Source organism: Panulirus ornatus, chromosome 51 (assembly GCF_036320965.1).
Source record: "Panulirus ornatus isolate Po-2019 chromosome 51, ASM3632096v1, whole genome shotgun sequence".
Taxonomy (NCBI): domain Eukaryota; kingdom Metazoa; phylum Arthropoda; class Malacostraca; order Decapoda; family Palinuridae; genus Panulirus; species Panulirus ornatus.
The window spans coordinates 2,657,501-2,683,607 of NC_092274.1; the positions used below are offsets into that span (position 1 = coordinate 2,657,501).

General features: G+C 46.4%; 1 protein-coding gene and 1 long non-coding RNA gene across 2 annotated transcripts in view; one reads left to right on the forward strand and one right to left on the reverse strand.

The window, feature by feature from the left end:
• Window positions 1-17,950, forward strand: part of LOC139764823 (uncharacterized) — a 399,407-nt gene extending 381,457 nt beyond the window's left edge. Inside the window, exons 6-8 of the mRNA XM_071691794.1 lie at window positions 1,795-1,937; window positions 2,922-3,144; window positions 10,335-17,950. Of these exons, the coding sequence (XP_071547895.1) occupies window positions 1,795-1,937; window positions 2,922-3,144; window positions 10,335-10,405 (437 nt within the window). The 3' untranslated portion in view covers window positions 10,406-17,950. The remainder of the gene's footprint in view (window positions 1-1,794; window positions 1,938-2,921; window positions 3,145-10,334) is intronic.
• The window catches only part of LOC139764826 (uncharacterized), a 735,103-nt gene that overhangs the window by 408,964 nt on the left and 300,032 nt on the right, over window positions 1-26,107 (reverse strand). The window lies entirely within an intron of this gene.

Sequence of the window (26,107 nt, forward strand, 5' to 3'; positions counted from 1 at the left end):
CCATTATCACCAGTGGGACGCCACACTACCATTATCACCAGTGGGACGCCACACTACCATTTATCACCAGTGGGACGCCACACTACCATTATCACCAGTGGTACACCACACTACCATTTATCATCAGTGGGACGCCACACTACCATTTATCACCAGTGGGACACCACACTACCATTTATCATCAGTGGGACGCCACACTACCATTTATCACCAGTGGGACGCCACACTACCATTTATCACCAGTGGTATGCCACACTACCATTATCACCAGTGGGACGCCACACTACCATTTATCACCAGTGGGACGCCACACTACCATTATCACCAGTGGTACGCCACACTACCATTATCACCAGTGGTATGCCACACTACCATTATCACCAGTGGGACGCCACACTACCATTATCACCAGTGGGACACCACATTACCATTATCACCAGTGGTATGCCACACTACCATTATCACCAGTGGGACACCACACTACCATTTATCACCAGTGGTACGCCACACTACCATTATCACCAGTGGGACACCACACTACCATTTATCACCAGTGGGACGCCACATTACCATTATCACCAGTGGTATGCCACACTACCATTATCACCAGTGGTACGCCACACTATCATTCATACTCAGTGGTACACCACACTACCATTATCAACCAGTGGTCCACCACAGTGTCACCATGGCTTGTTTCCTTCAGCGGGTCATCCACACGGGTCCACACAGCGAACAACATCATTGGATCATAGCACTAACCACCAGTTACTGCCTCTCGCTCAAATCACTACCACACACACACCACGCGGTGATACCTACGTCAGCGAGGTGCCACAAGGGTCTGTTTTGGAACCCATGTTTTTTTTCTCAGCTTTTCATCCATGACCCAAAAAAAACCCAGAGGATATACGATCATAATGCAGTACCCAGATACATCCTACATCATCCATGATACAAACTGGCCATATGCAAATTGTGATTCATTGAAGGGGTATGAGGATTTATACATTATAGTATTCATACACATAACGTCTCATAATTCACAACCTTCCTGTGTACTATCATTAACTGATGGGCAATAATGAAGTTCCATCTCTCTACATCTTAAATCTATCCACATTTCATTTTCTATTGTAATCGACCAACGATTATATTGCTTGAAGTCACTGCTCATCAAACTTTAACTGTATATATATATATATATCACTTTTCGTATTATTATGGCTTAAAATTATTGAGTATGTATTCTATTATAATTAAACGTCTAACGAATGTTCATATTCTATTTCAACTAATTGATCACGACCACAATCTTAGAACACAATAGATCACTCCATATATGTATTCTCACTTCGAATTACATTCGATAAACTGTTCACACATTTCCCCAAGATATGTCGCTATATCTCCAGCATTTTAAAAGCCTTCTGTTAATGAAGACATTACACAACTGGTCATCTTATATACCAGGAAAAATCTACACACACACACACACACACACACACACACACGTCACACACACATACATACACACACACACTCGTTACAGCCAATTACCCCCCAAATACAGGTAAATACATATATCATAAACAATAGCTACAATCTCATAAAATATCCCTGAATGTAATTCAATATATCAAAAAATTATCGATACATATTCCATGAATGAAGTATACGATAGGAGCTAATGAGACACACACACACACACACCTGTGTTACAGCGTACTAATACAGTGTTGTAACTTCACTATGTGACGTTGTACGTAATCCCTGGTGCTGTATTGTTTACAGTACCGCCCAAACAAGTTGAAATTCATTCATGGGAACATCGACATCCAGCTACGTACCGTGCTGGCGAGACGGTACAGCTAAACTGTACCGCAAGGGGGGCCAAGCCAAGGTCCCACCTGTTGTGGGAAATCAACGGTAGAGAGGTGAGTGCTTACCCCTTACTGTTGGTGAGTTACACTGTTGGTGAGTTATCCCTATTGTTAGTGAGTTACCCCAGTTGTTGGTGAGTTACCCTGTTGGTGAGTTACACTGTTGGTGAGTTACACTGTTGGTGAGTTACCCCTTACTGTTGGTGAGTTACCCCTTGCTGTTGGTGAGTTACCCCTTACTGTTGGTGAGTTACCCGTGCTGTTGGTGAGTTACACTGTTGGTGAGTTACACTGTTGGTGAGTTACACTGTTGGTGAGTTACCCCTGTTGTTAGTGAGTTACCCCTACTGTTGGTGAGTTGCCCCAGTTGTTGGTGAGTTACCCAAGTTGTTGGTGAGTTACCCAAGTTGTTGGTGAGTTACCCCTGCTGTTGGTGAGTTATCCCTACTGTTGGTGAGTTACCTCTGTTGTTGGTGAGTTACCCCTGCTGTTGGTGAGTTACCTCTGTTGTTGGTGAGTTACCCCTACTGTTGGTGAGTTACCCTTGCTGTTGTCCTTATTGTTGGTGAGTTACCCCAGTTGTTGGTGAGTTACCCCTGCTGTTAGTGAGTTACCCCTACTGTTGGTGAGTTACCCCAGTTGTTGGTGAGTTACCCAAGTTGTTGGTGAGTTACTCCTGCTGTTGGTGAGTTATCCCTGCTGTTCGTGAGTTACCCCGCGAGTAGCTAAGTTACCTCTTTTCATGGCGAGTTACCCACGAGCTGATGAGTTACCCGCCACCCAGAAGTGACAAGTACTGCGAGTTACGTAACTTATTGACGAGTAGTGAGTGACCTGTTAGGCTATGTGTCTCATCAACTGACGAAAATGGGTCGAATCTCTTCGAGGCACTTCTCGTTTCTAAAGGGTCCCTAACTCCTCTGCTCCTGAACGGAGCGCAGCCTCGAAACAGCAGTAGGAGGCACAGCACAAAACCTCCCCCTACCACACCACCACACCTTCGTTAAACGTGGTCTTCTTCCTTCCCCTCTCACACAGGTGAGGGAGCTGGACGTGGTTCGGTTCCCTGACTTCGAAGACCATCGCGGGAGGGTCACTTCGACGGTGGGCCTTCGCTGGATCGCCCCGGAATACTTCCACGGTAACCTGGCCCGGGTCATCTGCCGGGCGCTAGTGGGGGGTCACACGACCACGGACACGAAGGATATATACCTTGACCCCGCTTCCAGCGCCGCCTTCAACCACCAGTACGCCTCAGGAGGTAAGGGAGGTCCCCCTTCAAGGGTCACCAGTACGCCTCAGGAGGTAAGGGAGGTCCCCCTTCAAGGGTCACCAGTACGCCTCAGGAGGTAAGGGAGGTCCACCTTCAAGGGTCACCAGTACGCCTCAGGAGGTAAGGGAGGTCCCCCTTCAAGGGTCACCAGTAAGCCTCAGGAGGTAAGGGAGGTCCCCCTTCAAGGGTCACCAGTACGCCTCAGGAGGTAAGGGAGGTCCCCCTTCAAGGGTCACCAGTACGCCTCAGGAGGTAAGGCAGGTCCACCTTCAAGGGTCACCAGTGCGCCTCAGGAGGTAAGGCAGGTCCACCTTCAAGGGTCATCAGTACGCCTCAGGAGGTAAGGGAGGTCCCCCTTCAAGGGTCACCAGTACGCCTCAGGAGGTAAGGGAGATCCCCCTTCAAGGGTCACCAGTACTCAGGAGGTAAGGGGGTCGTCCACCTCAAGGGTCACCAGTACGCCTCAGGAGGTAAGGGAGATCCCCCTTCAAGGGTCACCAGTACGCCTCAGGAGGTAAGAGGGAGGTCCTCCTTCAAGGGTCACCAGTACGCCTCAGGAGGTAAGGGGGTCGTCCCCCTCAAGGGTCACCAGTACGCCTCAGGAGGTAAGGGGTCGTCCCCCCACACAGGGTCATCCAGACACACGGTGGTAACAGTGAGACACGACCGGTTAATCAGGATTCGAATTCTCACCATTTAGAAAGTCGCTTTCGTCCGTAGGACATGGCGCAGACGTGTCTCACACTAGGGGTCATAGTCAACTGTTGTTGGATCTGGTCGTCCTCATCCTCCTCCTCTCGCAAGCCAGGTCGTCCTCGACCAGTGGGGCGAGGGGGCTTGACCCAACAGCCCCATGTAGAACCCAGCCCCCCCGCGTGGGACACCAGTGTGTCGCTTTCTCCCGAAGATGACACATGTCCAAACGCTGAGAGAAGTGAATCCATCCAGTGGTGATTATCATCTCCTGTCTCACTGCTACCTCAATAGAGTATAACTTTATCTAATCTCTTATCTCACTGCTGCCTCACTAGAGTAAATCTTTAATCTCTTGTCTCACTGCTACTTTACTAAGGTAAATCTTTCTCTAATCTCTTATCTCACTGCTACCTTACTAAGTTAAAACTTTAGTCTCTTGATTCATTGGTACCTTACTAAGGTAAATCTTTATCTAATCTCTTATCTCACTGCTACCTTACTAAGTTAAAACTTTAGTCTCTTGATTCCTTGCTACCTTACTAAGGTAAAGTTTTACCTAATCTCTTATCTCACTGCTGCCTTAGTAAGGCAAATCTTTATCTAATCTCTTATCTCACTGCTACCTTACTAAGTTAAAACTTTATCTCATCACAGTCTGAGAACTCAGCCTTTGAAACCATGACTTATGGACCCATTTCACAAAGCTGCCAATATGATCGTCAAAAATATCGGCATCCAATGCTTCTGCTAAAGATTCAAAAGACGAACTAAACTGCATTTGGAAGTTACAAATCAAATCTCAAAATCTATTAAGACATTGACGTCAAAACATCTTGTAAGTAGACTGGAAGAAACTCTTGATGCCAACGAATAATTACATGGGTGTAAAACCTCTCCATTTCGCCAACAGAGGTCACCACAAAGCCATCCATCAATCCTACAGAAATAGCACGAAAAACTTTCAGTGTTTCGTTAATAGGTTCAACCCACTCCTCCCGGTGAGTACAATGGTATCCAAACCTCTTCATATAGGTTCTAGCACACGACTGAACCTCCAGGGGTTCGACAGAGGATCAATGATCGAGTCATTATCTGATACCAAGTTTTGTACGATATTCCTCATTCTAAAACTCAACCCAAAAACTCATGCCCCTGAATCAAACATCAGACTACAATCATAGCTATTTTTAGGATAATTCTCAGCGCTGACTGACAGATTAATGTGCTGGAATGAATATGTGAACAGCCGTTCCTTTAACACTATATTCCCTTTCTCGAGTTACTGATCCATATTGAGGCATACCAGACATACGTCTCTCGAGTTCGTAAAGAGGTAGGTGACGTCCATACAAAATCCCCCAGATATTAAACCCGTCAGTAAATTCAATTAACTGATCCCTGTGTCTGGGAAGGTTGGTAGATCTTGGTGGTTGGGTTGTATAACAAAGCCAAGGATTTAATGTACGAAACGAGCTAATTGAGTAACTTGAGCGCTATGCTAATGAAGGTGGCCTGGTCCATACGGGAGCATAAGACCTTCGTTATGATAATAATAATAATAATAATAATAATAATAATAATAATAATAAACGTACATGTGTCATACACGTACACTGTCTATCTGTCTATCTATCTATCTCATGTCGTGACGCACCTGTAATCAAAGTTCACCTGGTTCATTCTTAAAGCTCTTGTTTCTCCCAAGCCTTAACGACCGAATCATTAATAATGTCTCGAGGGACTGTGTGTGTGTGTGTGTGTGTGTGTGTGTGTGTGTGTGATGGTCTCTGGTGTACACAATGATGGTCTTCCTATATAATGATAGTGAGGGACGCTCCTAATATACAATAATAGAGACGATTCGACAATCTGATTGCTATTTCGTGTTGTCTAAACCATGTCAGTTCACAAAGCCACCATCATGAATGCTCAGACATTCAAAGACATTCCACAAGTTTACCTCGACCCCAAAAAAAGTTTCTCTCATTAAGAGACCAAGAGAAAAATTCCATCACGATGCATTACAGACGTATACCACAGGTAGACACGGTAAAAAAAAAAAAAAGAGAAAAAGGAGATGTTAACTACAGTGTAGGCAAATGTTAACATGAGCACTTAGATTTGGTGTCGTCTCCAAAAGGCGTGTTCCACTATTAACACTAACCTTTCCCAGGGACTTATTGTTTCGACACAAACGCTTTTTCCAAGAGTTTTGTGGAGGTATATCTGTCTGTATTGCATGTCAAGTGAGGTACACGAGACGTGCATAAATCATTTACATAAACTCTTATATACGACATTTCAACCCGCTGGCGCTGGTAGATGTTAAAATTCTCTTTACCTGTGGGAAAGGTGGACTCAGTATCTCTTCCTTAATTTACGGTAAATCAAGTCTACTATATTCTATACGAAGTATGAAAGAATGTACTTGTAAATGTAATATGTAATATGTAATCAGAGAATGGAAGTAATGTAATCATATCATTGTATACAATGTAATCAGAGAATGTATGTGATGTAATCAAATCACTGTATGTAATGTAATCAGAGAAGGTATGTGATGTAATCAAATCACTGTATGTAATGTAATCAGTGAATGAATGTAATGTAATCAAATCACTGTATGTAATGTAATCAGAGAATGTATGTGATGTAATCAAATCACTGTATGTAATGTAATCAGAGAAGGTATGTGATGTAATCAAATCACTGTATGTAATGTAATCAGAGAATGTATGTGATGTAATCAAATCATTGTATGTAATGTAATCAGAGAATGAATGTAATGTAATCAAATCATTGTATGTAATGTAATCAAATCACTGTATGTAATGACCTTTCTAGAGGCCCTTGAAACGCCCTATGAAGTCCCCTTGCAAGGACCTTTCTAGAGGCCCTTGAAACGCCCTATGAAGTCCCCTTGCAAGGACCTTTCTAGAGGCCCTTGGGACGCCCCACGAAGTCCCCTTGCAAGGGCCCCTTCCAGAGCCCTTGGGACGCCCCACGAAGTCCCCTTGCAAGGGCCCTTTCTAGAGGCCCTTGGGACGCCCCACGAAGTCCCCTTGCAAGGGCCCTTTCTAGAGGCCCTTGAAACGCCCTATGAAGTCCCCTTGCAAGGGCCCTTTCTAGAGGCCCTTGAAACGCCCTATGAAGTCCCCTTGCAAGGGCCCTTTCTAGAGGCCCTTGAAACGCCCTATGAAGTCCCCTTGCAAGGGCCCTTTCTAGAGGCCCTTGAAACGCCCTATGAAGTCCCCTTGCAAGGACCTTTCTAGAGGCCCTTGAAACGCCCTATGAAGTCCCCTTGCAAGGACCTTTCTAGAGGCCCTTGAAACGCCCTATGAAGTCCCCTTGCAAGGACCTTTCTAGAGGCCCTTGAAACGCCCTATGAAGTCCCCTTGCAAGGACCTTTCTAGAGGCCCTTGAAACGCCCTATGAAGTCCCCTTGCAAGGGCCCTTTCTAGAGGCCCTTGAAACGCCCTATGAAGTCCCCTTGCAAGGGCCCTTTCTAGAGGCCCTTGGGACGCCCCACGAAGTCCCCTTGCAAGGACCTTTCTAGAGGCCCTTGAAACGCCCTATGAAGTCCCCTTGCAAGGACCTTTCTAGAGGCCCTTGGGACGCCCCACGAAGTCCCCTTGCAAGGGCCCTTTCTAGAGGCCCTTGAAACGCCCTATGAAGTCCCCTTGCAAGGGCCCTTTCTAGAGGCCCTTGAGACGCCCTATCAAGTCCCCTTGCAAGGGCCCCTTCCAGAGCCCTTGGGACGCCCCATCAAGTCCCCTTGCAAGGACCCTTTCTAGAGGCCCTTGAAACGCCCTATGAAGTCCCCTTGCAAGGACCTTTCTAGAGGCCCTTGAAACGCCCTATGAAGTCCCCATGCAAGGGCCCTTTCTAGAGGCCCTTGGGACGCCCCACGAAGTCCCCTTGCAAGGACCTTTCTAGAGGCCCTTGAAACGCCCTATGAAGTCCCCTTGCAAGGACCTTTCTAGAGGCCCTTGAAACGCCCTATGAAGTCCCCTTGCAAGGACCTTTCTAGAGGCCCTTGAAACGCCCTATGAAGTCCCCTTGCAAGGGCCCTTTCTAGAGGCCCTTGAAACGCCCTATGAAGTCCCCTTGCAAGGGCCCTTTCTAGAGGCCCTTGAAACGCCCTATGAAGTCCCCTTGCAAGGGCCCTTTCTAGAGGCCCTTGGGACGCCCCACGAAGTCCCCTTGCAAGGGCCCTTTCTAGAGGCCCTTGAAACGCCCTATGAAGTCCCCTTGCAAGGACCTTTCTAGAGGCCCTTGAAACGCCCTATGAAGTCCCCTTGCAAGGGCCCCTTCCAGAGCCCTTGGGACGCCCCACGAAGTCCCCTTGCAAGGACCTTTCTAGAGGCCCTTGAAACGCCCTATGAAGTCCCCTTGCAAGGACCTTTCTAGAGGCCCTTGAAACGCCCTATGAAGTCCCCTTGCAAGGACCTTTCTAGAGGCCCTTGAAACGCCCTATGAAGTCCCCTTGCAAGGGCCCCTTCCAGAGCCCTTGGGACGCCCCACGAAGTCCCCTTGCAAGGACCTTTCTAGAGGCCCTTGAAACGCCCTATGAAGTCCCCTTGCAAGGACCTTTCTAGAGGCCCTTGAAACGCCCTATGAAGTCCCCTTGCAAGGACCTTTCTAGAGGCCCTTGAAACGCCCTATGAAGTCCCCTTGCAAGGACCTTTCTAGAGGCCCTTGAAACGCCCTATGAAGTCCCCTTGCAAGGGCCCTTTCTAGAGGCCCTTGAAACGCCCTATGAAGTCCCCTTGCAAGGACCTTTCTAGAGGCCCTTGGGACGCCCCACGAAGTCCCCTTGCAAGGGCCCTTTCTAGAGGCCCTTGAAACGCCCTATGAAGTCCCCTTGCAAGGGCCCTTTCTAGAGGCCCTTGAAACGCCCTATGAAGTCCCCTTGCAAGGACCTTTCTAGAGGCCCTTGAAACGCCCTATGAAGTCCCCTTGCAAGGACCTTTCTAGAGGCCCTTGAAACGCCCTATGAAGTCCCCTTGCAAGGGCCCTTTCTAGAGGCCCTTGAAACGCCCTATGAAGTCCCCTTGCAAGGACCTTTCTAGAGGCCCTTGAAACGCCCTATGAAGTCCCCTTGCAAGGACCTTTCTAGAGGCCCTTGAAACGCCCTATGAAGTCCCCTTGCAAGGGCCCTTTCTAGAGGCCCTTGAAACGCCCTATGAAGTCCCCTTGCAAGGGCCCCTTCCAGAGCCCTTGGGACGCCCCACGAAGTCCCCTTGCAAGGACCTTTCTAGAGGCCCTTGAAACGCCCTATGAAGTCCCCTTGCAAGGGCCCTTTCTAGAGGCCCTTGAAACGCCCTATGAAGTCCCCTTGCAAGGACCTTTCTAGAGGCCCTTGAAACGCCCTATGAAGTCCCCTTGCAAGGACCTTTCTAGAGGCCCTTGAAACGCCCTATGAAGTCCCCTTGCAAGGGCCCTTTCTAGAGGCCCTTGAAACGCCCTATGAAGTCCCCTTGCAAGGACCTTTCTAGAGGCCCTTGAAACGCCCTATGAAGTCCCCTTGCAAGGACCTTTCTAGAGGCCCTTGAAACGCCCTATGAAGTCCCCTTGCAAGGACCTTTCTAGAGGCCCTTGAAACGCCCTATGAAGTCCCCTTGCAAGGGCCCCTTCCAGAGCCCTTGGGACGCCCCACGAAGTCCCCTTGCAAGGACCTTTCTAGAGGCCCTTGAAACGCCCTATGAAGTCCCCTTGCAAGGGCCCCTTCCAGAGCCCTTGGGACGCCCCATCAAGTCCCCTTGCAAGGACCCTTTCTAGAGGCCCTTGAAACGCCCTATGAAGTCCCCTTGCAAGGACCTTTCTAGAGGCCCTTGGGACGCCCCATCAAGTCCCCTTGCAAGGACCCTTTCTAGAGGCCCTTGAAACGCCCTATGAAGTCCCCTTGCAAGGGCCCTTTTCAGAGGCCCCTGGGACGCCCCACGAAGTCCCCTTGCAAGGGCCCCTTCCTGAGGCCCTTGGGACGCCCTTGAGATAATAAAGAGATCGATGAGTAGCTGGAGGTAAGGGCTGGGAAGTCGTCCGTCTCCGAAATATGAGCACTGCTGACGTAGCTTCGTCAGGATGGAAATCTCAGAGGACATGAGTCATTTAGGGACGTCCCTGGAGCTTACAAAGAAACTGGCTACATCAGGAGCTTCACCACGTGTTCACAAACCTGCACGTGGTGGGGGCACGTGGTGGTGGAGGTCGTGGTTGTGGTGGTTGGTGAAGAATATAATCATTTGTTTCTAGATAAATATCATACTAATCTTAATTGCCGTAATTCTCACTGTTTCTGAGACTAATGTGTATTTATCCTCACATCTACAGACACACACACACACACACACACACACACGGTGTAAGGTCCATCTGTGGCCCACATGTTCTTAAGGCGAAAATCCTCAGAACACTGGCCTTATCCTCGACCAAAACCGTTCCTTAGTTGTCCCTGTCTTAACCCAGTCTCGTCTTGGCAGGATGTCAGCTGTCGACCACCTGGACGATCCTCAGTCTGGCTTCCTTCCTGATCGTTCGGACCTTTCCCTAAGGGCGTGAGGGACGCCCCTGCACGAAGGCCAGACGAAAGAATCAAGGCGCTTCTTAACCAAGCTACTTCCCTGACTGAACCGACGCCTGTACGCCACCGTCTGAGAGGTGGTGTGGTGTGGTGCGCGCTCCGCCACCACGAGAAGCGGGTTCGAACTCCCATCGAAGTGTGTACGACGAAGGAAACGCCCCAACATGCTCGCTCGCTATACAGTCCATGTGACCCCAACGCTTCTGTCGCCTCGCTCCAGCACTATCCTGCTCCAAGCTCCACCAGCATCACCACCACTCTCCATCTTTGCTCCAGCACCCGCCACCAGCCTCCAACACCCTCAGCCTGCTCCTCCAGCATCACCAACACTCTCCATCCTTGCTCCAGCACCAGCACTAGCCTCCAACACCCTCAGCCTGCTCCTCCAGCAGCACAATCACCCTCCTTCTCCATCACCATCCTACCAACCTCCTCCAACATTACCCTGCTCCACCACGATCCTACTCCATCACCACCAACTTTCCCTCCTCTCCCCACCACGACCCTGCTCCCCTACGACCACAGAGACGTTACCTCCTCCCAACAGGTCTTTCTACATTCCTGCCAGAGGACATTATGATGGAGGTGAGGAAACACATCACCCACCACCTTCACCTCACAAATACACTCCTCACACACGCTCAGTAAAGTCTCTCCCCAGCCTCGGGCGGGGCGGGGAGGAGAGAAGAAGACTGTTGGGGAGATGAACATCTTGGTGAGGTCAAACATCACCCACACGTGAGGCACGTACAACGGGAGGGACGTGGTAGAAACGGTGTGGCGAACCATGCACGCCATTTTTTGACTGTTTCCTCCCTCAAACGAGGAAGGAGTGAGTGTGTCAGTGTGTGAGTGTGTGAGTGAGTGAGTGTGTGAGTGTGTGAGTGTGTGTGTGTGAGTGTGTGAGTGTGTGTGTGTGTGTGTGTGTGTGAGATACGGTATGGGTAATTGGATATCTTATGAGCTCTGTCTGAGGCTTTTGGTGAAGTCAGCTGGGTCAAATCTTCGAGTCAAACGCGTCTCTGTGAAGTCTACTGTCTCATCCCCCCCTCTCCCCCCCCCCCCCTCTCCTCACCCCTCACTCTACCACGTAACTCAAGCTTCATCCGTTCACACTGTGTTCCACTGTTCACAGTGTGTTCCACTGTTCACAGTGTGTTCCTCTGTTCACAGTGTGTTCCACTGTTCACAGTGTGTTCCTCTGTTCACAGTGTGTTCCACTGTTCACAGTGTGTTCCACTGTTCACAGTGTGTTCCACTGTTCACAGTGTGTTCCACTGTTCACAGTGTGTTCCTCTGTTCACAGTGTGTTCCACTGTTCACACTGTGTTCCTCTGTTCACAGTGTGTTCCTCTGTTCACAGTGTGTTCCACTGTTCACAGTGTGTTCCACTGTTCACAGTGTGTTCCTCTGTTCACAGTGTGTTCCTCTGTTCACAGTGTGTTCCACTGTTCACAGTGTGTTCCTCTGTTCACAGTGTGTTCCTCTGTTCACAATGTGTTCCTCTGTTCACAATGTGTTCATCTGGCGCTCCTTCTGCTTGTTGCTACGCGCTTCTAACACCCTGATGGCTACACTGGTTCAGTTCGTAACATTATATCGAGGTTGTGAGTACCAACAGTGGAATTCGTCTATAGAAACCCAAGTCTCTGCGTTGGCTTAGAGTAAACACTGGATGAGATAACGAGTGATAAAGAAGACAGCAAAGGAAGACTGAGTAGATAAGATAAAGAGACGAAAGGACCTTCAGTGTATAATTTTGAAAATGGAAAAACGAAAAAAAGAAGTGAGTAAAAATGTATTTTGCTATATGTTTGGCCCATACAATGTTCCTATATGACACTTAACAGTAATTGAGAGTTCTTGTGATTTGTGTATCTCTGTCTACGTAGTGATAGAAAAAGGAAATGATTTGACTGGAGATTGGAGGGGAAGAATGTGGCAAGTGTGGTGAGGCATATCTATGAACATCTATATCTATATATATATATATTGGTAAGGCTATCCCGGCTGTGTTGTCCCCGGCTTTTCTGCTGTTGTACGATATATTAAGTTAGAGAGAGAGAGAGAGAGAGAGAGAGAGAGAGAGAGAGACAAAATACAGGAAAATACAGTTTGTATAGTTTAATGTTTATGACACCAGTCTAAATGAGAACACCGATGTTTATACTGTCAAATGTATATGAAAGCAAAGAGTAAAGATAACATATTTATTCAGTATGACAATATAGAATTGTCTAATGTGATATACGCGGCAAAAAAAATAAATAAATTGCATGTATCTAAACCCACTAAAGAAAAAAAAGTGAACTTCAAAATCATTGCGATGAAGTCAGCAGTGAACAAAATGATCAAAACACAGGAAAATACGGAAGTAAATGTCGAACACAGTAAAAAGAAAAAATAACATGAAGAAAGAGAGGATGAATTCTAATTATGATTGAACCTTTTCAGAAAACATGACATTGGACATTAGCGTATTACCCTTTAGGGGGGAAAACATACAAGCAAATATGTTTCTCAAACAGTCAGAAATTACAGTTCAGTGACACAGAAAATATATTTGTGCTACAACAGATTACAGTCCGTTAACTTGATCATACACTGACTGATAACACATACACACACACACACACACCACATTTAGAGATAACGAGCACACACACCACATTTAGAGATAACGAGATAAGGAGCAAAGTGCTTCATCACGCAATCCTACCATTTGCATCCTTATCATTTATCATTGAAATGGACAACTGGGCCATTTCCAGCGTCCAATGTCAGTCAATTCATCTCCAATGTAGAAAGCGTTCATGTTCCGCTACGGGGTCGAAATGAAAGAAGCTTCACTAATGGAACTGTCCAGCGAAACACTGATAGAGAACCAGCAGCGCAAGACACACTCATTTGCTTAACTACCATTCATACGTACGGTTCCAGTATCAAAATGATGCTGCTGGTTGGTTAATCCAACCCTCTCCGCTCCCCCCTCTTTGGGGTTCAATGGCGATTAACTAATTATCAAAGCCACCGGGGTACATGTCGTGATGGAGCGACAGTGAGAAATAAATGTGAAACTTAAAAGTGAACGGTGAAAAATAAAACATTAAGTTGTCACTGCTACCAACACGTCAGAACCATGAACAGTGTAGGTTGAGCACAGCCAAGTACGAGCAGTGTACCTTGGCGACAGTGACAACAGTGTATACAAAATACATACAGTGACAACAGTGAGTGCTATACACGATGGCAACAGTGCATGATACAGTGACAACAGCGAGTGCTATACACGATGGCAACGGTGCATGATACAGTGACAACAGTAAGTGCTATACGAAATGGCACAGTGCATGATATACTGACAACAGTGAAAGCTATACACGATGACAACAGTGCATGATATATTGACAACAGTGAAAGCTATACACGATGGCAACAGTGAATGATATACTGACAACAGTGAATGCTATACACGATGGCAACAGTGCATGATACAGTGACAACAGTGTATCTCAGCCATACTTGCAACACAGTGGCAACAGTGTACAAGGTACCAACAGAAGTACAGGAAACAGTGAAGTGTTACAACAGAAACAGTGAACGTCAAGTCAGCGTGACACAGTGTACGTCTGTTTAGCAACAGTGTTCGTCAGTGTAGTGATACTGCGCGTCACACTGTGACCACAACGTACAGTGTAAGTCACATTCTGACAACAGTATACAATGTGGCAACAGTGTACGTCAAACAGTATGACAACAGTATACAGTGTGGCAACAGTGTACGTTAAACAGTATGACAATAGTATACAGTGTGGGACAGTGTACGTCAAACAGTATGACAACAGTATACAGTGTGGCAATAGTGTACATCAAACAGTATGACAACAGTATACAGTGTGGCAACATTGTACGTCAAACAGTATGACAACAGTATACAGTGTGGCAACAGTGTACGTCAAACAGTATGACAACAGTATACAGTGTGGCAACAGTGTATATACAGTGTATGTATAACAGTATAAGGACAGTGTACACTGTAGTGTACGTCAAAGTGTGAAAACAGTGTACGTCAAACGAGAGTGTTACAGTACGTCAAAAACGTCGCCAAAGAAAAAAGTCATTTAGATTATGTTTAAAAGATACGAGAGCTGCTCGAAACCCAGCCATCAAACCCAAGGGTCGTACCGTCGCGATCAAGGGTCGTACCGTCGTGATCACGGGTCGTACCGTCGTGATCAAGGGTCGTACCGTCGCGCTCAAGGGTCGTACCGTCGCGCTCAAGGGTTGTACCGTCGCGCTCAAGGGTCGTACCGTCGCGCTCAAGGGTTGTACCGTCGCGCTCAAGGGTCGTACCGTCGCGGTCAGCATCGAGTTAATATAATCATAGCCTGCTCAATACACAATGTAATTATTTCTTTTCCCCAATTCCCTTTACTTTCTGGAAGCTCCGGATTACCTTTCACGATTGACGTATCCAGAGAGGGAGGCCAACTGTCAGGTTCTGGGAGATGTGAGTTACACCCCGCTGCCAGACACACAATTCCTCAGATAAACGGAACTACGTAATACAAAGCTCTTTTACCCCCATCAAAATTGCATCTAATACCTGAAAATACACTCCAGACCTAAGCCCCCTCGACCTTATACCCTAAAGCGAACAGAAAACGAAACGCGCAGTTATCAGATCTAAACCTTTTGAATACGATACGTGTATGTCAACTACTATGGAAGAAACACATTCAAAATCGGCGACGGAGATCAGAGAGCAAAGTGATACATCCAAAACACATCATTAGCACGATGATGGAAGGTGTGGGGGACGAGTTTCACCCCTACGAGACGGGGCACTTCGATAATTTGATCCTACATTGCATCCCGGTCGTCCCAACCAGGACTCATGGATGGTCAGGGGCGAACATGAAGTGAGATAGCCAGGCGCTTGCGACAACCACTAAAGAGCATCGACCACAAAAAATAAATCTATTTACCCCAAAACCCCGAAACTCAGGATCTTCGTCTTACTTTTGGAGGAAGTTGGGGGTTTCGTCTCGCCCAGACCCGGGTGTGTGTTAAGCCAGCCACACCCACACACCCACCCCGAGTCTGCAGTGAAAAAAAAAAACCCTACCATTAAATACAGATACTTACATGGGAACACTGTTGATCAGGTGTGACAGTGTGAAACCACAACAACAGTGAAGAAACATACATGGGAGCATCGCCAACTAGCCACCTAACTCATCCCCTGTCACTAACTCACGCTACATAGCTTCCATTTCTGGCACGAAAAAAATATATATACATACACATGTTGCGTAAATTCCAAGTATGTTATGGTGGGGGTGTGTCACGTCTATATATGTATATATATGCAAAGAATGGAAGTCATTTGTTTTCTACCCTTAAAATGAAAGCTACTTTAAGCGAAGATACGTCAAGCGAGGGGGTTTACCTTCGTATATAATTCATTAGGAGGAATAAGAGAAAAGGTTCTTTGGTGAGAGGCGGTCTCGTGTCTTGCCATACGACACATGAAGACCAGACCATCAACACTTTGACAACGTACGATTACTGCCAGAGGTCCCCTTTGAGAATGCGTCCTGATGACGAGGCAAACACGATGCCCTGCGCGCTGATCCCTCGTCTTCATGTTGTAACAACAAGGGAAAGGGAAGTAGGGGGTCGTCTTGCTTGTACTATACAACCACTGCCTCTCACACGACGGTAATGAGAGAGACACCAAAGGCGTGTTAGCCAGCAGAGGGGATCTGTTTTGCAGTTATGGTGGTCATCCGCTGGCATCGAGATAGGTATAGGAGTGAGGGAATAATATAAGGAACCAGCTCACCAAATGCGAGACGAGGATGGCTTCTAACAACGGAGATACACAAGCGTAAACAATGCCAAAGACGCACCAAGCACTGCACACTCTCACCACCTACTACCAAAATGCATCGAGCAATTCGAACATAAACACACTCTCATTTGAAGATCTCGAACCATAATTAATCCAGAAAGTTATTTTTGTCACCAGCTGTTGTACAGATTGTAACCTTCGTCCCCTAAACACACAGGCCGGAGCCTTGATGGTACAAGCCACAGGTAGGGAATTGTAGCAGAAGCATCGCCACACACACACACACACACGTCGTCAGACATGTAAACTCTCACAAGGCCATCGATGCCTCGAGAGGAACTTGCGGACCATGTGTCGCAAATAACAAAACCAAAGGATGAACCTCGTCCAGTGTCTAGTGTGTGTGTGTGTTAGGAGAGATGTTTCCCCCTCTCACCGTCACCCCACACACCTCTACAAGGGAGATGTAGGGAGGGGGACGAGCAGTGAAGAACTACTATATGCAGACGAACCTGTCAACCAAATGTATATCACGTAAACTATATGTATATCTGGTTGCCTTTTGAGAACTGGTGTATCACCCTGAGAAACTAAGGTAGTTATGAAAACACAGAACCACCATGTTAGGTAGTTAAGACGACCATTAGCTGAACCGGCTCAAAAAAAAAAGATAAGCTTAGATACCAGGTTAGGTTGAGACACATGCCCTTAACTGTGTATAGGAAGATAACTGGGTTACACTTCCCAGCCACTTAACCTAACCTAACCCACTGATAACCACAGCAAAATCTCTTTTAAGTAGTGGACAGATGATGAACAACCCAATTTAAAAAAAAAAAAACGAGTTCACTCAATATTTTTGCTACATAATTTCTGTACATCAGTTCAATTCTCAAACACATTTGATAGACACACATCATAGTGATCAACTCGTAGTAGGAGAGCATAAATGAATCAACAAATGACAGTTTCATAAACCAATATTCGACACACGACTTCAACCATACGTAAGTCACTGCTACCATGTCCACAGGGGGAAATCCAGGACCTTCTGGTGTACATAAAGTTTCATGCTGGTTTTAAAATACCTCAGAAAAAATATATATATATCTATCTATCTAACTAACGCGGGTTCACGATAGATAATTTCCATCCCTTGTCAGCGATGGTATTAAGCATTATCTCATTACTTCTATCAGCAAAGGGGTGGTAAATGCATACCACTTGCCCCTTAATCACCTGGTTATGTATTCCACACTGCCCTGATTAGAAACCCAATCTTTCCCCCCTCCCCCCCTGACCGCACACTAGATCAGGGATTGGCGAATACTTTGGCTTCGTGCGATCAAATAATCTCTTTTCAAAAGTTAACACAGATTTCGCGCTGCCGCGCGGGAAATCATCAAGTGCCTCGCCTCGCGATGCCTCTCGTCGCGCGGCCGTGAGGCGAGGCACTTGCCTCCTTCATGAACAGAGGAGGCAGTTCCTGCCACCCTCACCCCCACCCCCCCTTACGATCGCCATCAAGGTGGCTACCGACTGCCCGTTTTCTTTGACCAGGTCCCTGTCATATCTGAAGCTTATTCACTAAGTTTTTCCAGCATTTGTTCAGCTTAATCTTAAGCTTCGAAAAAAAAACATATATATATATATATATATATATATATATATATATATATATATATATATATATATATATATATATATATATGAGCAAAGAGAAACTCTGGTAAGGACGTAAGGGAACATATGTTGTGGTTCTCTGATACACCATCACACTATTGTATGATGTATTGTGTATTATAACAGTGTGTCTGTATGTGTACCCTACACATAGCACATACACACACACACACACACACACACACACACACACACACACACAATACACACAGACCCTCATGTAGTTTTCTCTATCATTTAAGGACATTGGTGTAAAAAAAATGAGTGTGTTATTATTGTCTGTACAGTCAATATCATTTTGTTAATACGAGTGTATAAGTTGACGCCTGTCTGCTAGGCACCATTGTGAGGTCCTGCCTCATAAGTGTGAGGTACCTATACCTCATAAGTGTGAGGTACCTACCTCGTAAGTGTGAGGTACCTACCTCATAAGTGTGAGGTACCTACCTCATAAGTGTGAGGTACCTATACCTCATAAGTGTGAGGTACCTATACCTCATAAGTGTGAGGTACCTATACCTCATAAGTGTGAGGTACCTACCTCATAAGTGTGAGGTACCTATACCTCATAAGTGTGAGGTACCTATACCTCATAAGTGTGAGGTACCTACCACATAAGTGTGAGGTACCTATTCCTCATAAGTGTGAGGTACCTATACCTCATAAGTGTGAGGTACCTATACCTCATAAGTGTGAGGTACCTATACCTCATAAGTGTGAGGTACCTATACCTCATAAGTGTGAGGTACCTATACCTCATAAGTGTGAGGTACCTACCTCATAAGTGTGAGGTACTTACCTCATAAGTGTGAGGTACCTATACCTCATAAGTGTGAGGTACCTACCTCATAAGTGTGAGGTACCTATACCTCATAAGTGTGAGGTACCTACCTCATAAGTGTGAGGTACCTACCTCATAAGTGTGAGGTACCTACCTTATCATATTCCTAATGCACTGTCACCTGCCCAAACCGATGTCAATAAACACAGTTTCTAAACACATGTGCTGAACCTATTCCCTCACGAACCAACCCATATTTCATGGAGTATTGGTTAAACTACTGTGTTAACCATCATTTTTGTTCACCCTATCATTAACGTGTTAACCATCATTTTGTTCACCCTATCATTAACGTGTTCAATCATTTTGTTCACCCTATCATTAATGTGTTCACGAAAGTAAGCTATTTACCCCCCTTTTCCAACCAGGGCTTCTGTTCTCTCTGTAATGTATGGCTAAAAACTAATGGGTTCCTCATCTTATTTTCTTTCCTTTGACTGCATTTCATTATGATATACATATATAAATATGAATATATATATATATATCTGTAAGTATATCGCCAGGAGCGTCTGTTACGAGGGTATATGAAGGCCCTAAACCCATCACAAACGCTCCTTGACCAGCCATAGCTCACATGGACTTAAAAAAAAAAACAAAGAAAAAAAAATTACTTTGTAACATTCGCTGAAGTGTTTTCTTATCCTCTTCTTACTATTGTGATGTGTAACATTTCTGTGGTATATCTGCGCAAGATTATGTAACACAGGAACATAATTCTTCATCATCTGTGTTATGCTAAATACAGCAAGATTATGTAACACTGAAATACAACCCTTCATCATCTGTGTCATGCTATATACAGCAAGATTATGTAACACTGAAACACAATTCTTCATCATCTCTTTCATGCTAAATACAGCAAGATTATGTAACACTGAAATACAACCCTTCATCATCTTTCATGCTAAATACAGCAAGATTATGTAACACTGAAATACAATCCTTCCTCATCTTTCATGCTATATACAGCAAGATTATGTAACACTGAAACACAATTCTTCATCATCTGTTTCATGCTAAATACAGCAAGATTATGTAACACTGAAATACAATCCTTCATCATCTGTGGGAGGGTATGTCAGACGTCAGCAGGGAGGGTATCAGACGTCAGCAGGGAGGATATGTCAGACCTCAGCTCCCTGACCTCAGCAGGGAGGGTATCAGACGTCAGCAGGGAGGGTGTCAGACGTCAGCAGGGAGGGTGTCAGACCTCAGCAGGGAGGGTATGTCAGACCTCCCCACTGACACTCACCCTTAGGGAATATGCTCCATATATCAAGGTCTACTTCACGCCAGGGACCTGTACATATCATACCAGCCATGGCCCCATCTCCAGCCCTAGGTATGGGCCCTGTACACATCAGGGGGCGACCCTAGCTGACCTAGTCAAACCCCCCCCAACCCCTCCCCTGAGTCAAGGGAGAGCTACACACACACACACACACACACACCTGGTCATCCGTGCCCCCCCAGAGAGAGTGATTTGAGAAAACGCCCTTAACGCCTCAAAGGACATTCTCTGGGGGCATTTTCAAGAGAGAGAGAGAGAGAGAGAGAGAGAGAGAGAGAGAGAGAGAGAGAGAGAGAGAGAGAGAGAGAGAGAGAGAGGTAACCGCCTCTGGCAAGACTCCAAACGAAAACTTCTTTCACAGGAAGTTAATGAAATCCTTGACATATATAAATGATCAGACACACACACACACACACACACACACACACACACACACACACACACACACACACACAAACCACTGGACCATATCACGAAACATTATAATTTACAAATACATTTGAAATACCAATCTTTTACATCAGTAACATTGTAGAGGGAGGTAGGGAGGTGGGTAGGTTACTTCGTGGCTCGAGGCATGGGGTCGGGGGGGGAAATAATGTGCTGTATCGCATTACAGAATACAGAAAAACATTGCATTGATTTCCGGTTGATTTCTTTTGATCATATAAATCATAAAATTACAGATTTTTGGTTTCCGTTTTCGTTAACTCGCCGGGGATAAAATATCTTGTGAGTGTTGCCATACAAGTGGAGTGGTGTTTACAGGCAAGGAAAACGGGGGAGCGGGGGGTGAGGCTCTGGCCTTTAAATGGGCCAGATTGGATTGGTTCACCACGGTACACGGTCCTTCACCATGACGGTACGACGGTACAGCAACAGGGGTACGATGGCGTGAACTCTGACCTAACCCCAAAAGAGTTAAAGATTAGGTCGTCGTGGTCAAGGGTCATACCGTCGTGGTAAAGGGTCGTGTACCGTCGTGGTCAAGGGTCGTGTACCGTCGTGGTCAAGGGTCGTGTACCGTCGTGGTCAAGGGTCGTGTACCGTCGTGCTCAAGGGTCGTGTACCGTCGTGCTCAAAGGTCGTACCATCGTGATCAAGGGTTGCACCGTCGTGCTCAAGGGGTCGTACCGTCGTGATCAAGGGTCGTGTACCGTCGTGCTCAAAGGTCGTGTACCGTCGTGGTCAAGGGTCGTGTACCGTCGTGCTCAAGGGTCGTGTACCGTCGTGCTCAAGGGTCGTGTACCGTCGTGCTCAAAGGTCGTACCATCGTGATCAAGGGTTGTACCGTCGTGCTCACAACTTCTCCTCTAAACTCACACCACGCGTTCTCTCTCTCTCTCTCTCTCTCTCTCTCTCTCTCTCTCTCTCTCTCTCTCTCTCTCTCTCTCACACACACACACACACACACTTCCGCATCCACTCTCGCCTCTCCCATCTCTTAATCATTCACACACTTCTCGCATCTCTCTCTCTCTCTCTCTCTCTCTCTCTCTCTCTCTCTCTCTCTCTCTCTCTCTCTCTCTCTCTCTCTCTCTCTCTCTCTCACACACACTTTCCAACATATTCACACCATATGTTGGCAACCCTTTGGACGACACGCTCTCCCAAATTTCTCATCTCCATAAATTCTCTCACGCACTCGTAAACTTTCCCACGCACTCACACACACACACTTTCCAACACTCATCCACCTCTCACACTGTGTCATCTCTCTCTCTCTCACACACACACACACACACACACACACACACACACACACACACACACACACACACACACACACACATCCATTCTCGCCTCTCCCATCTCCTAATCATTCACACACTTCTCGCCTCTCTCTCTCTCTCTCTCTCTCTCTCTCTCTCTCTCTCTCTCTCTCTCTCTCTCTCTCTCTCTCTCTCTCTCTCACACACACACACTCCCCTGGCTGCGATTTCAGTTTTATGTGGGTCATTCTCCTGCAGAGGCCCAGACTCGTGTGTAATGGGGAGTCAAGCACACATCACCAAGGGGCCCCCTCCAATCTCGAACCTTGTACCCCGCTGAGGGTATGCAAATTAGCTCGAAAAAAATATATTAATTCCCCTACTCCCCCCATGCGTTAATTCCCAACTTACGCAAGACTGTACGCATAGATAAACTATATATATTTCGTTGTGTGTCATTTCGCAGACACGGTGCATAGGTCCTTTATACACGAGAGACATTTACAAGCAGAGGGGTCGAGATAGTGTGATAAAAGTCTTAATGGCGAGCTGTGAATGGAGATCCAGAGCCTATTGTTTCATTCATTATCGGCATAAAAGAGAAACGGTAAGAATGTTGAGAGAGACAGAGTGTGTGTGTGTGTGTGTGTCGCCCTCACCCAAACACGCACTCCTATCTATTTTTTCTCCTCCCACTCCCACTCCACTCACCCAACAAAGCAGCGGCGCTTCAAAACACACCGGCACTCCCCAAAGCTCCGTTGCTCATTAGCCAGTCAGTTTAAAGGCCTTGGCCAACGTGGAAACAGATTAGGTTTCACACACACACGCACACAAGGAACGCGAACTCCCCATCCTCCCCTCCCCATCCCCCCACGAGCACTAAACTCATTCCCCCGTACTCCTGCACAAGTAGGTAATTTCAGACACTCACAGACACAGACACATCCACACAGACACCCACACACACACACACACACACACACACACAGTATCAACTGCAGACGGGGTCAGCAAGCACCACCTTTCACCTTACAGTGTAGATACAGTGGACCACAGCTTCACCTGATCTCTGGTACGAGTGAGGCAAAGAGGGACGAGATGGCCCAGATAATACACTGTATCTTAAGACCAGCTTTCAGTTGTAACACATTAAAGTGCTATAATAATACTGAATGTCCAGCTAGCCAGGCCATCATACTCGTAACACATTCCTGGTGTACGATAAGCTAATGATATCTTTACTGTTTTGGGTTTTCGTGAAAAACGGCGAATCTTGAGATGAAGTGAAATATGAAACTTACGAGAGATACAAAAACAAAAAAGGAAAATCATAACATACTTCTCTATCACTAACAGGTAAACTGTACACACTTTCACTACTGGAGAAAATTGCATTCAAACATTTCTTTCCCTGATTTCATTCATTACTCGTGCTCCCACTTTGTCTGTAAACTTGCACAAGATAAAGTAAGTAAGTAAGGGAAGTGCTGGGGAGAACTCCCTCCCCGTACACGACCGATGGGGTAATAATAGTCAGACATAAACGCAGACTCGAACCCAGACAGACTCGAACCCATAGTCAGTCATAAACGCAGACTCGAACCCAGACAGACTCGAATCCACACTCAGTCATAAACGCAGACTCGAACCCAGACAGACAGACAGACAAGGTGGAGGGGGTTGGTGGGGGTTGGTGATGGAAAGTGAGGCAGGGGGATTGGAATTCTCAACAAGCGTCTAGAATGAAGAGATGGACCACGCAGCAGGGTAAGGGGCTACGCAATTTACGCGACCACACTCTTTCCTCTTCATGATGACGTATTACGCACTTGATCCGCCCACAGTGGCTCTGGTTGACAGATTTTACCATGAAAATTTTACCCTGATTACCAACCTCTTTATCCACTCACGCCTTGTGTTCTACTGGTGTTAGCGTACCTGGTACCTGGTATGTTCCAGTGGTGTTAGCGTACCAGGTACCTGGTATGTTCTAGTGGTGTTAGCGTACCTGGTGCCTGGTATGTTCCAGTGGTGTTTACCTTACCAGATACCTGGTATGTTCCAGTGGTGTTAGCTTACCGGGTACCTGGTATGTTCCAGTGGTGTTTAGCTTACCAGGTACCTGGTATGTTCTAGTGGTGTTTAGCTTACCAGGTACCTAGTATGTTCTAGTGGTGTTAGCTTACCAGGTACCTGGTATGTTCTAGTGGTGTTAATTAGCATACCATCACAAGTTAAGTGTAGACACTTGAAGATGGAAGTGGGGGACAGTAATTACTACTGAGAAAAACACATATCAAGTACAGAGATCTTGTATCATGCGTGGGTACAACAACACTAAGCTAGGGACACCCACGCCTACGCCAGTGGCACCCACGCCTACGCCAGTGGCACCCACGCCTACGCCAGTGGCACCCACGCCTAAGCTGAGGGCGAAAGAAGTGCCATGGAAGCGGGGTACACACAAGACAGAACACATGAGGTGGCTTGATCTATGATGGGGGGTTGGAGAGAACACACAAGGCGATCAAGAGAGAAGAACACAGGTACAGCTGAGCAGAACCCGGGCGCGGGGCGTGGGCGCGGGCGTGGCGTGTGCGCTGCTCAGGTCAGGACACGACCCACGGCTCGACAGAGAGAGAGAGAGAGAGAGAGAGAGAGAGAGAGAGAGAGAGAGAGAGAGAGAGAGAGAGAGAGAGAGAGAGAGAGATTGGAGGCAGACGTCCCACACCTAGTGTGCCGCCCCCCACCCCGTGTGTGTGTGTGTGTGTGTGTGTGTGTGTAAAAAAAAACGCCTGCATCTTGAGGTTCTCTTGGAGGAGATGTCTCAAAGAGACTGGACGACCGGCTTATATGCATGGTTGACGACTGGCGCACGAGCGGCTCAAAACCCGACAACCTTAGATGGTGAGGGGGCCCTCACACCTCCTCCCCTCCCTTCCATACGACATGTCACTCCTCCTCCCCTTCCTTCCATACGACATGTCGCTCCTCCTATGATACATCATAATGTGAACACACGAAGCCTCATGCCCTACATCTGACCCCAGCAATACCTTCCTCAAGTCCGAATTATCAAAGATTAAATCATCACACGACATATCATAACCTGAACCCTTTATATACAACACTTGTAAATCATTATACGACATATCATAACCTGAACCCTTAATACAACACTTGTGAATCATTATACGACATATCATAACCTGAACCCTTTATATACAACACTTGTGAATCATTATACGACATATCATAACCTGAACCCTTTATATACAACACTTGTGAATCATTATACGACATATCATAACATGAACCCTTTATATACAACACTTGTGAATCATTATACGACATATCATAACCTGAACCCTTTATATACAACACTTGTGAATCATTATACGACATATCATAACCTGAACCCTTTATATACAACACTTGTAAATCATTATACGACATATCATAACCTGAACCCTTTATATACAACACTTGTGAATCATCACACGACATATCATAACCTGAACCCTTTATATACAACACTTGTGAATCATTATACGACATATCATAACCTGAACCCTTCATACAACACTTGTAAAACATTAATAATCTTTCCGGTAAACCAGAATACATCGTGAAGCACATTGGTTTCTGTACTACTTTCCAAATTCGTACTGAAAGTACGAGGCCGAGGCAGGACAGGAAGGTATGAGCTACGTAACAAAATACAAAGATCATCCACTCCCTTCCTTCCTGTACCTTGTGATGCCTTCATGGATCAGCTACTGTAACGCAGAGAGAGAGAGAGAGAGAGAGAGAGAGAGAGAGAGAGAGAGAGAGAGAGAGAGAGAGAGAGAGAGAGAGAGAGAGATTCGTCCCTTTCCTAGACAAAATATTTCACGGCGACAACTGAGTTTGGAATCCAGAGAGGCAATGTCGGAATACTGGTACAAAGAGATAACGGGATAAGGTACAACTGTAGAGAGATAACAGGGGAAGGTACACCTGTAGAGAGATAACAGAGGGGTACATCTGTAGAAAGATAACAGAGGGGTACATCTGTAGAGAGATAACAGGGGGGTACATCTGTAGAGAGATAACAGAGGGGTACATCTGTAGAGAGATAACAGAGGGGTACATTTGTAGAGAGATAACAGAGGGGTACATCTGTAGAGAGATAACAGAGGGGTACTCTGTAGAGAGATAACAGAGGGGTACATCTGTAGAGAGATAACAGGGAAGGGTACAAGTGTAAAGAGATAACAGGGGGTACACCTGTAGAGAGATA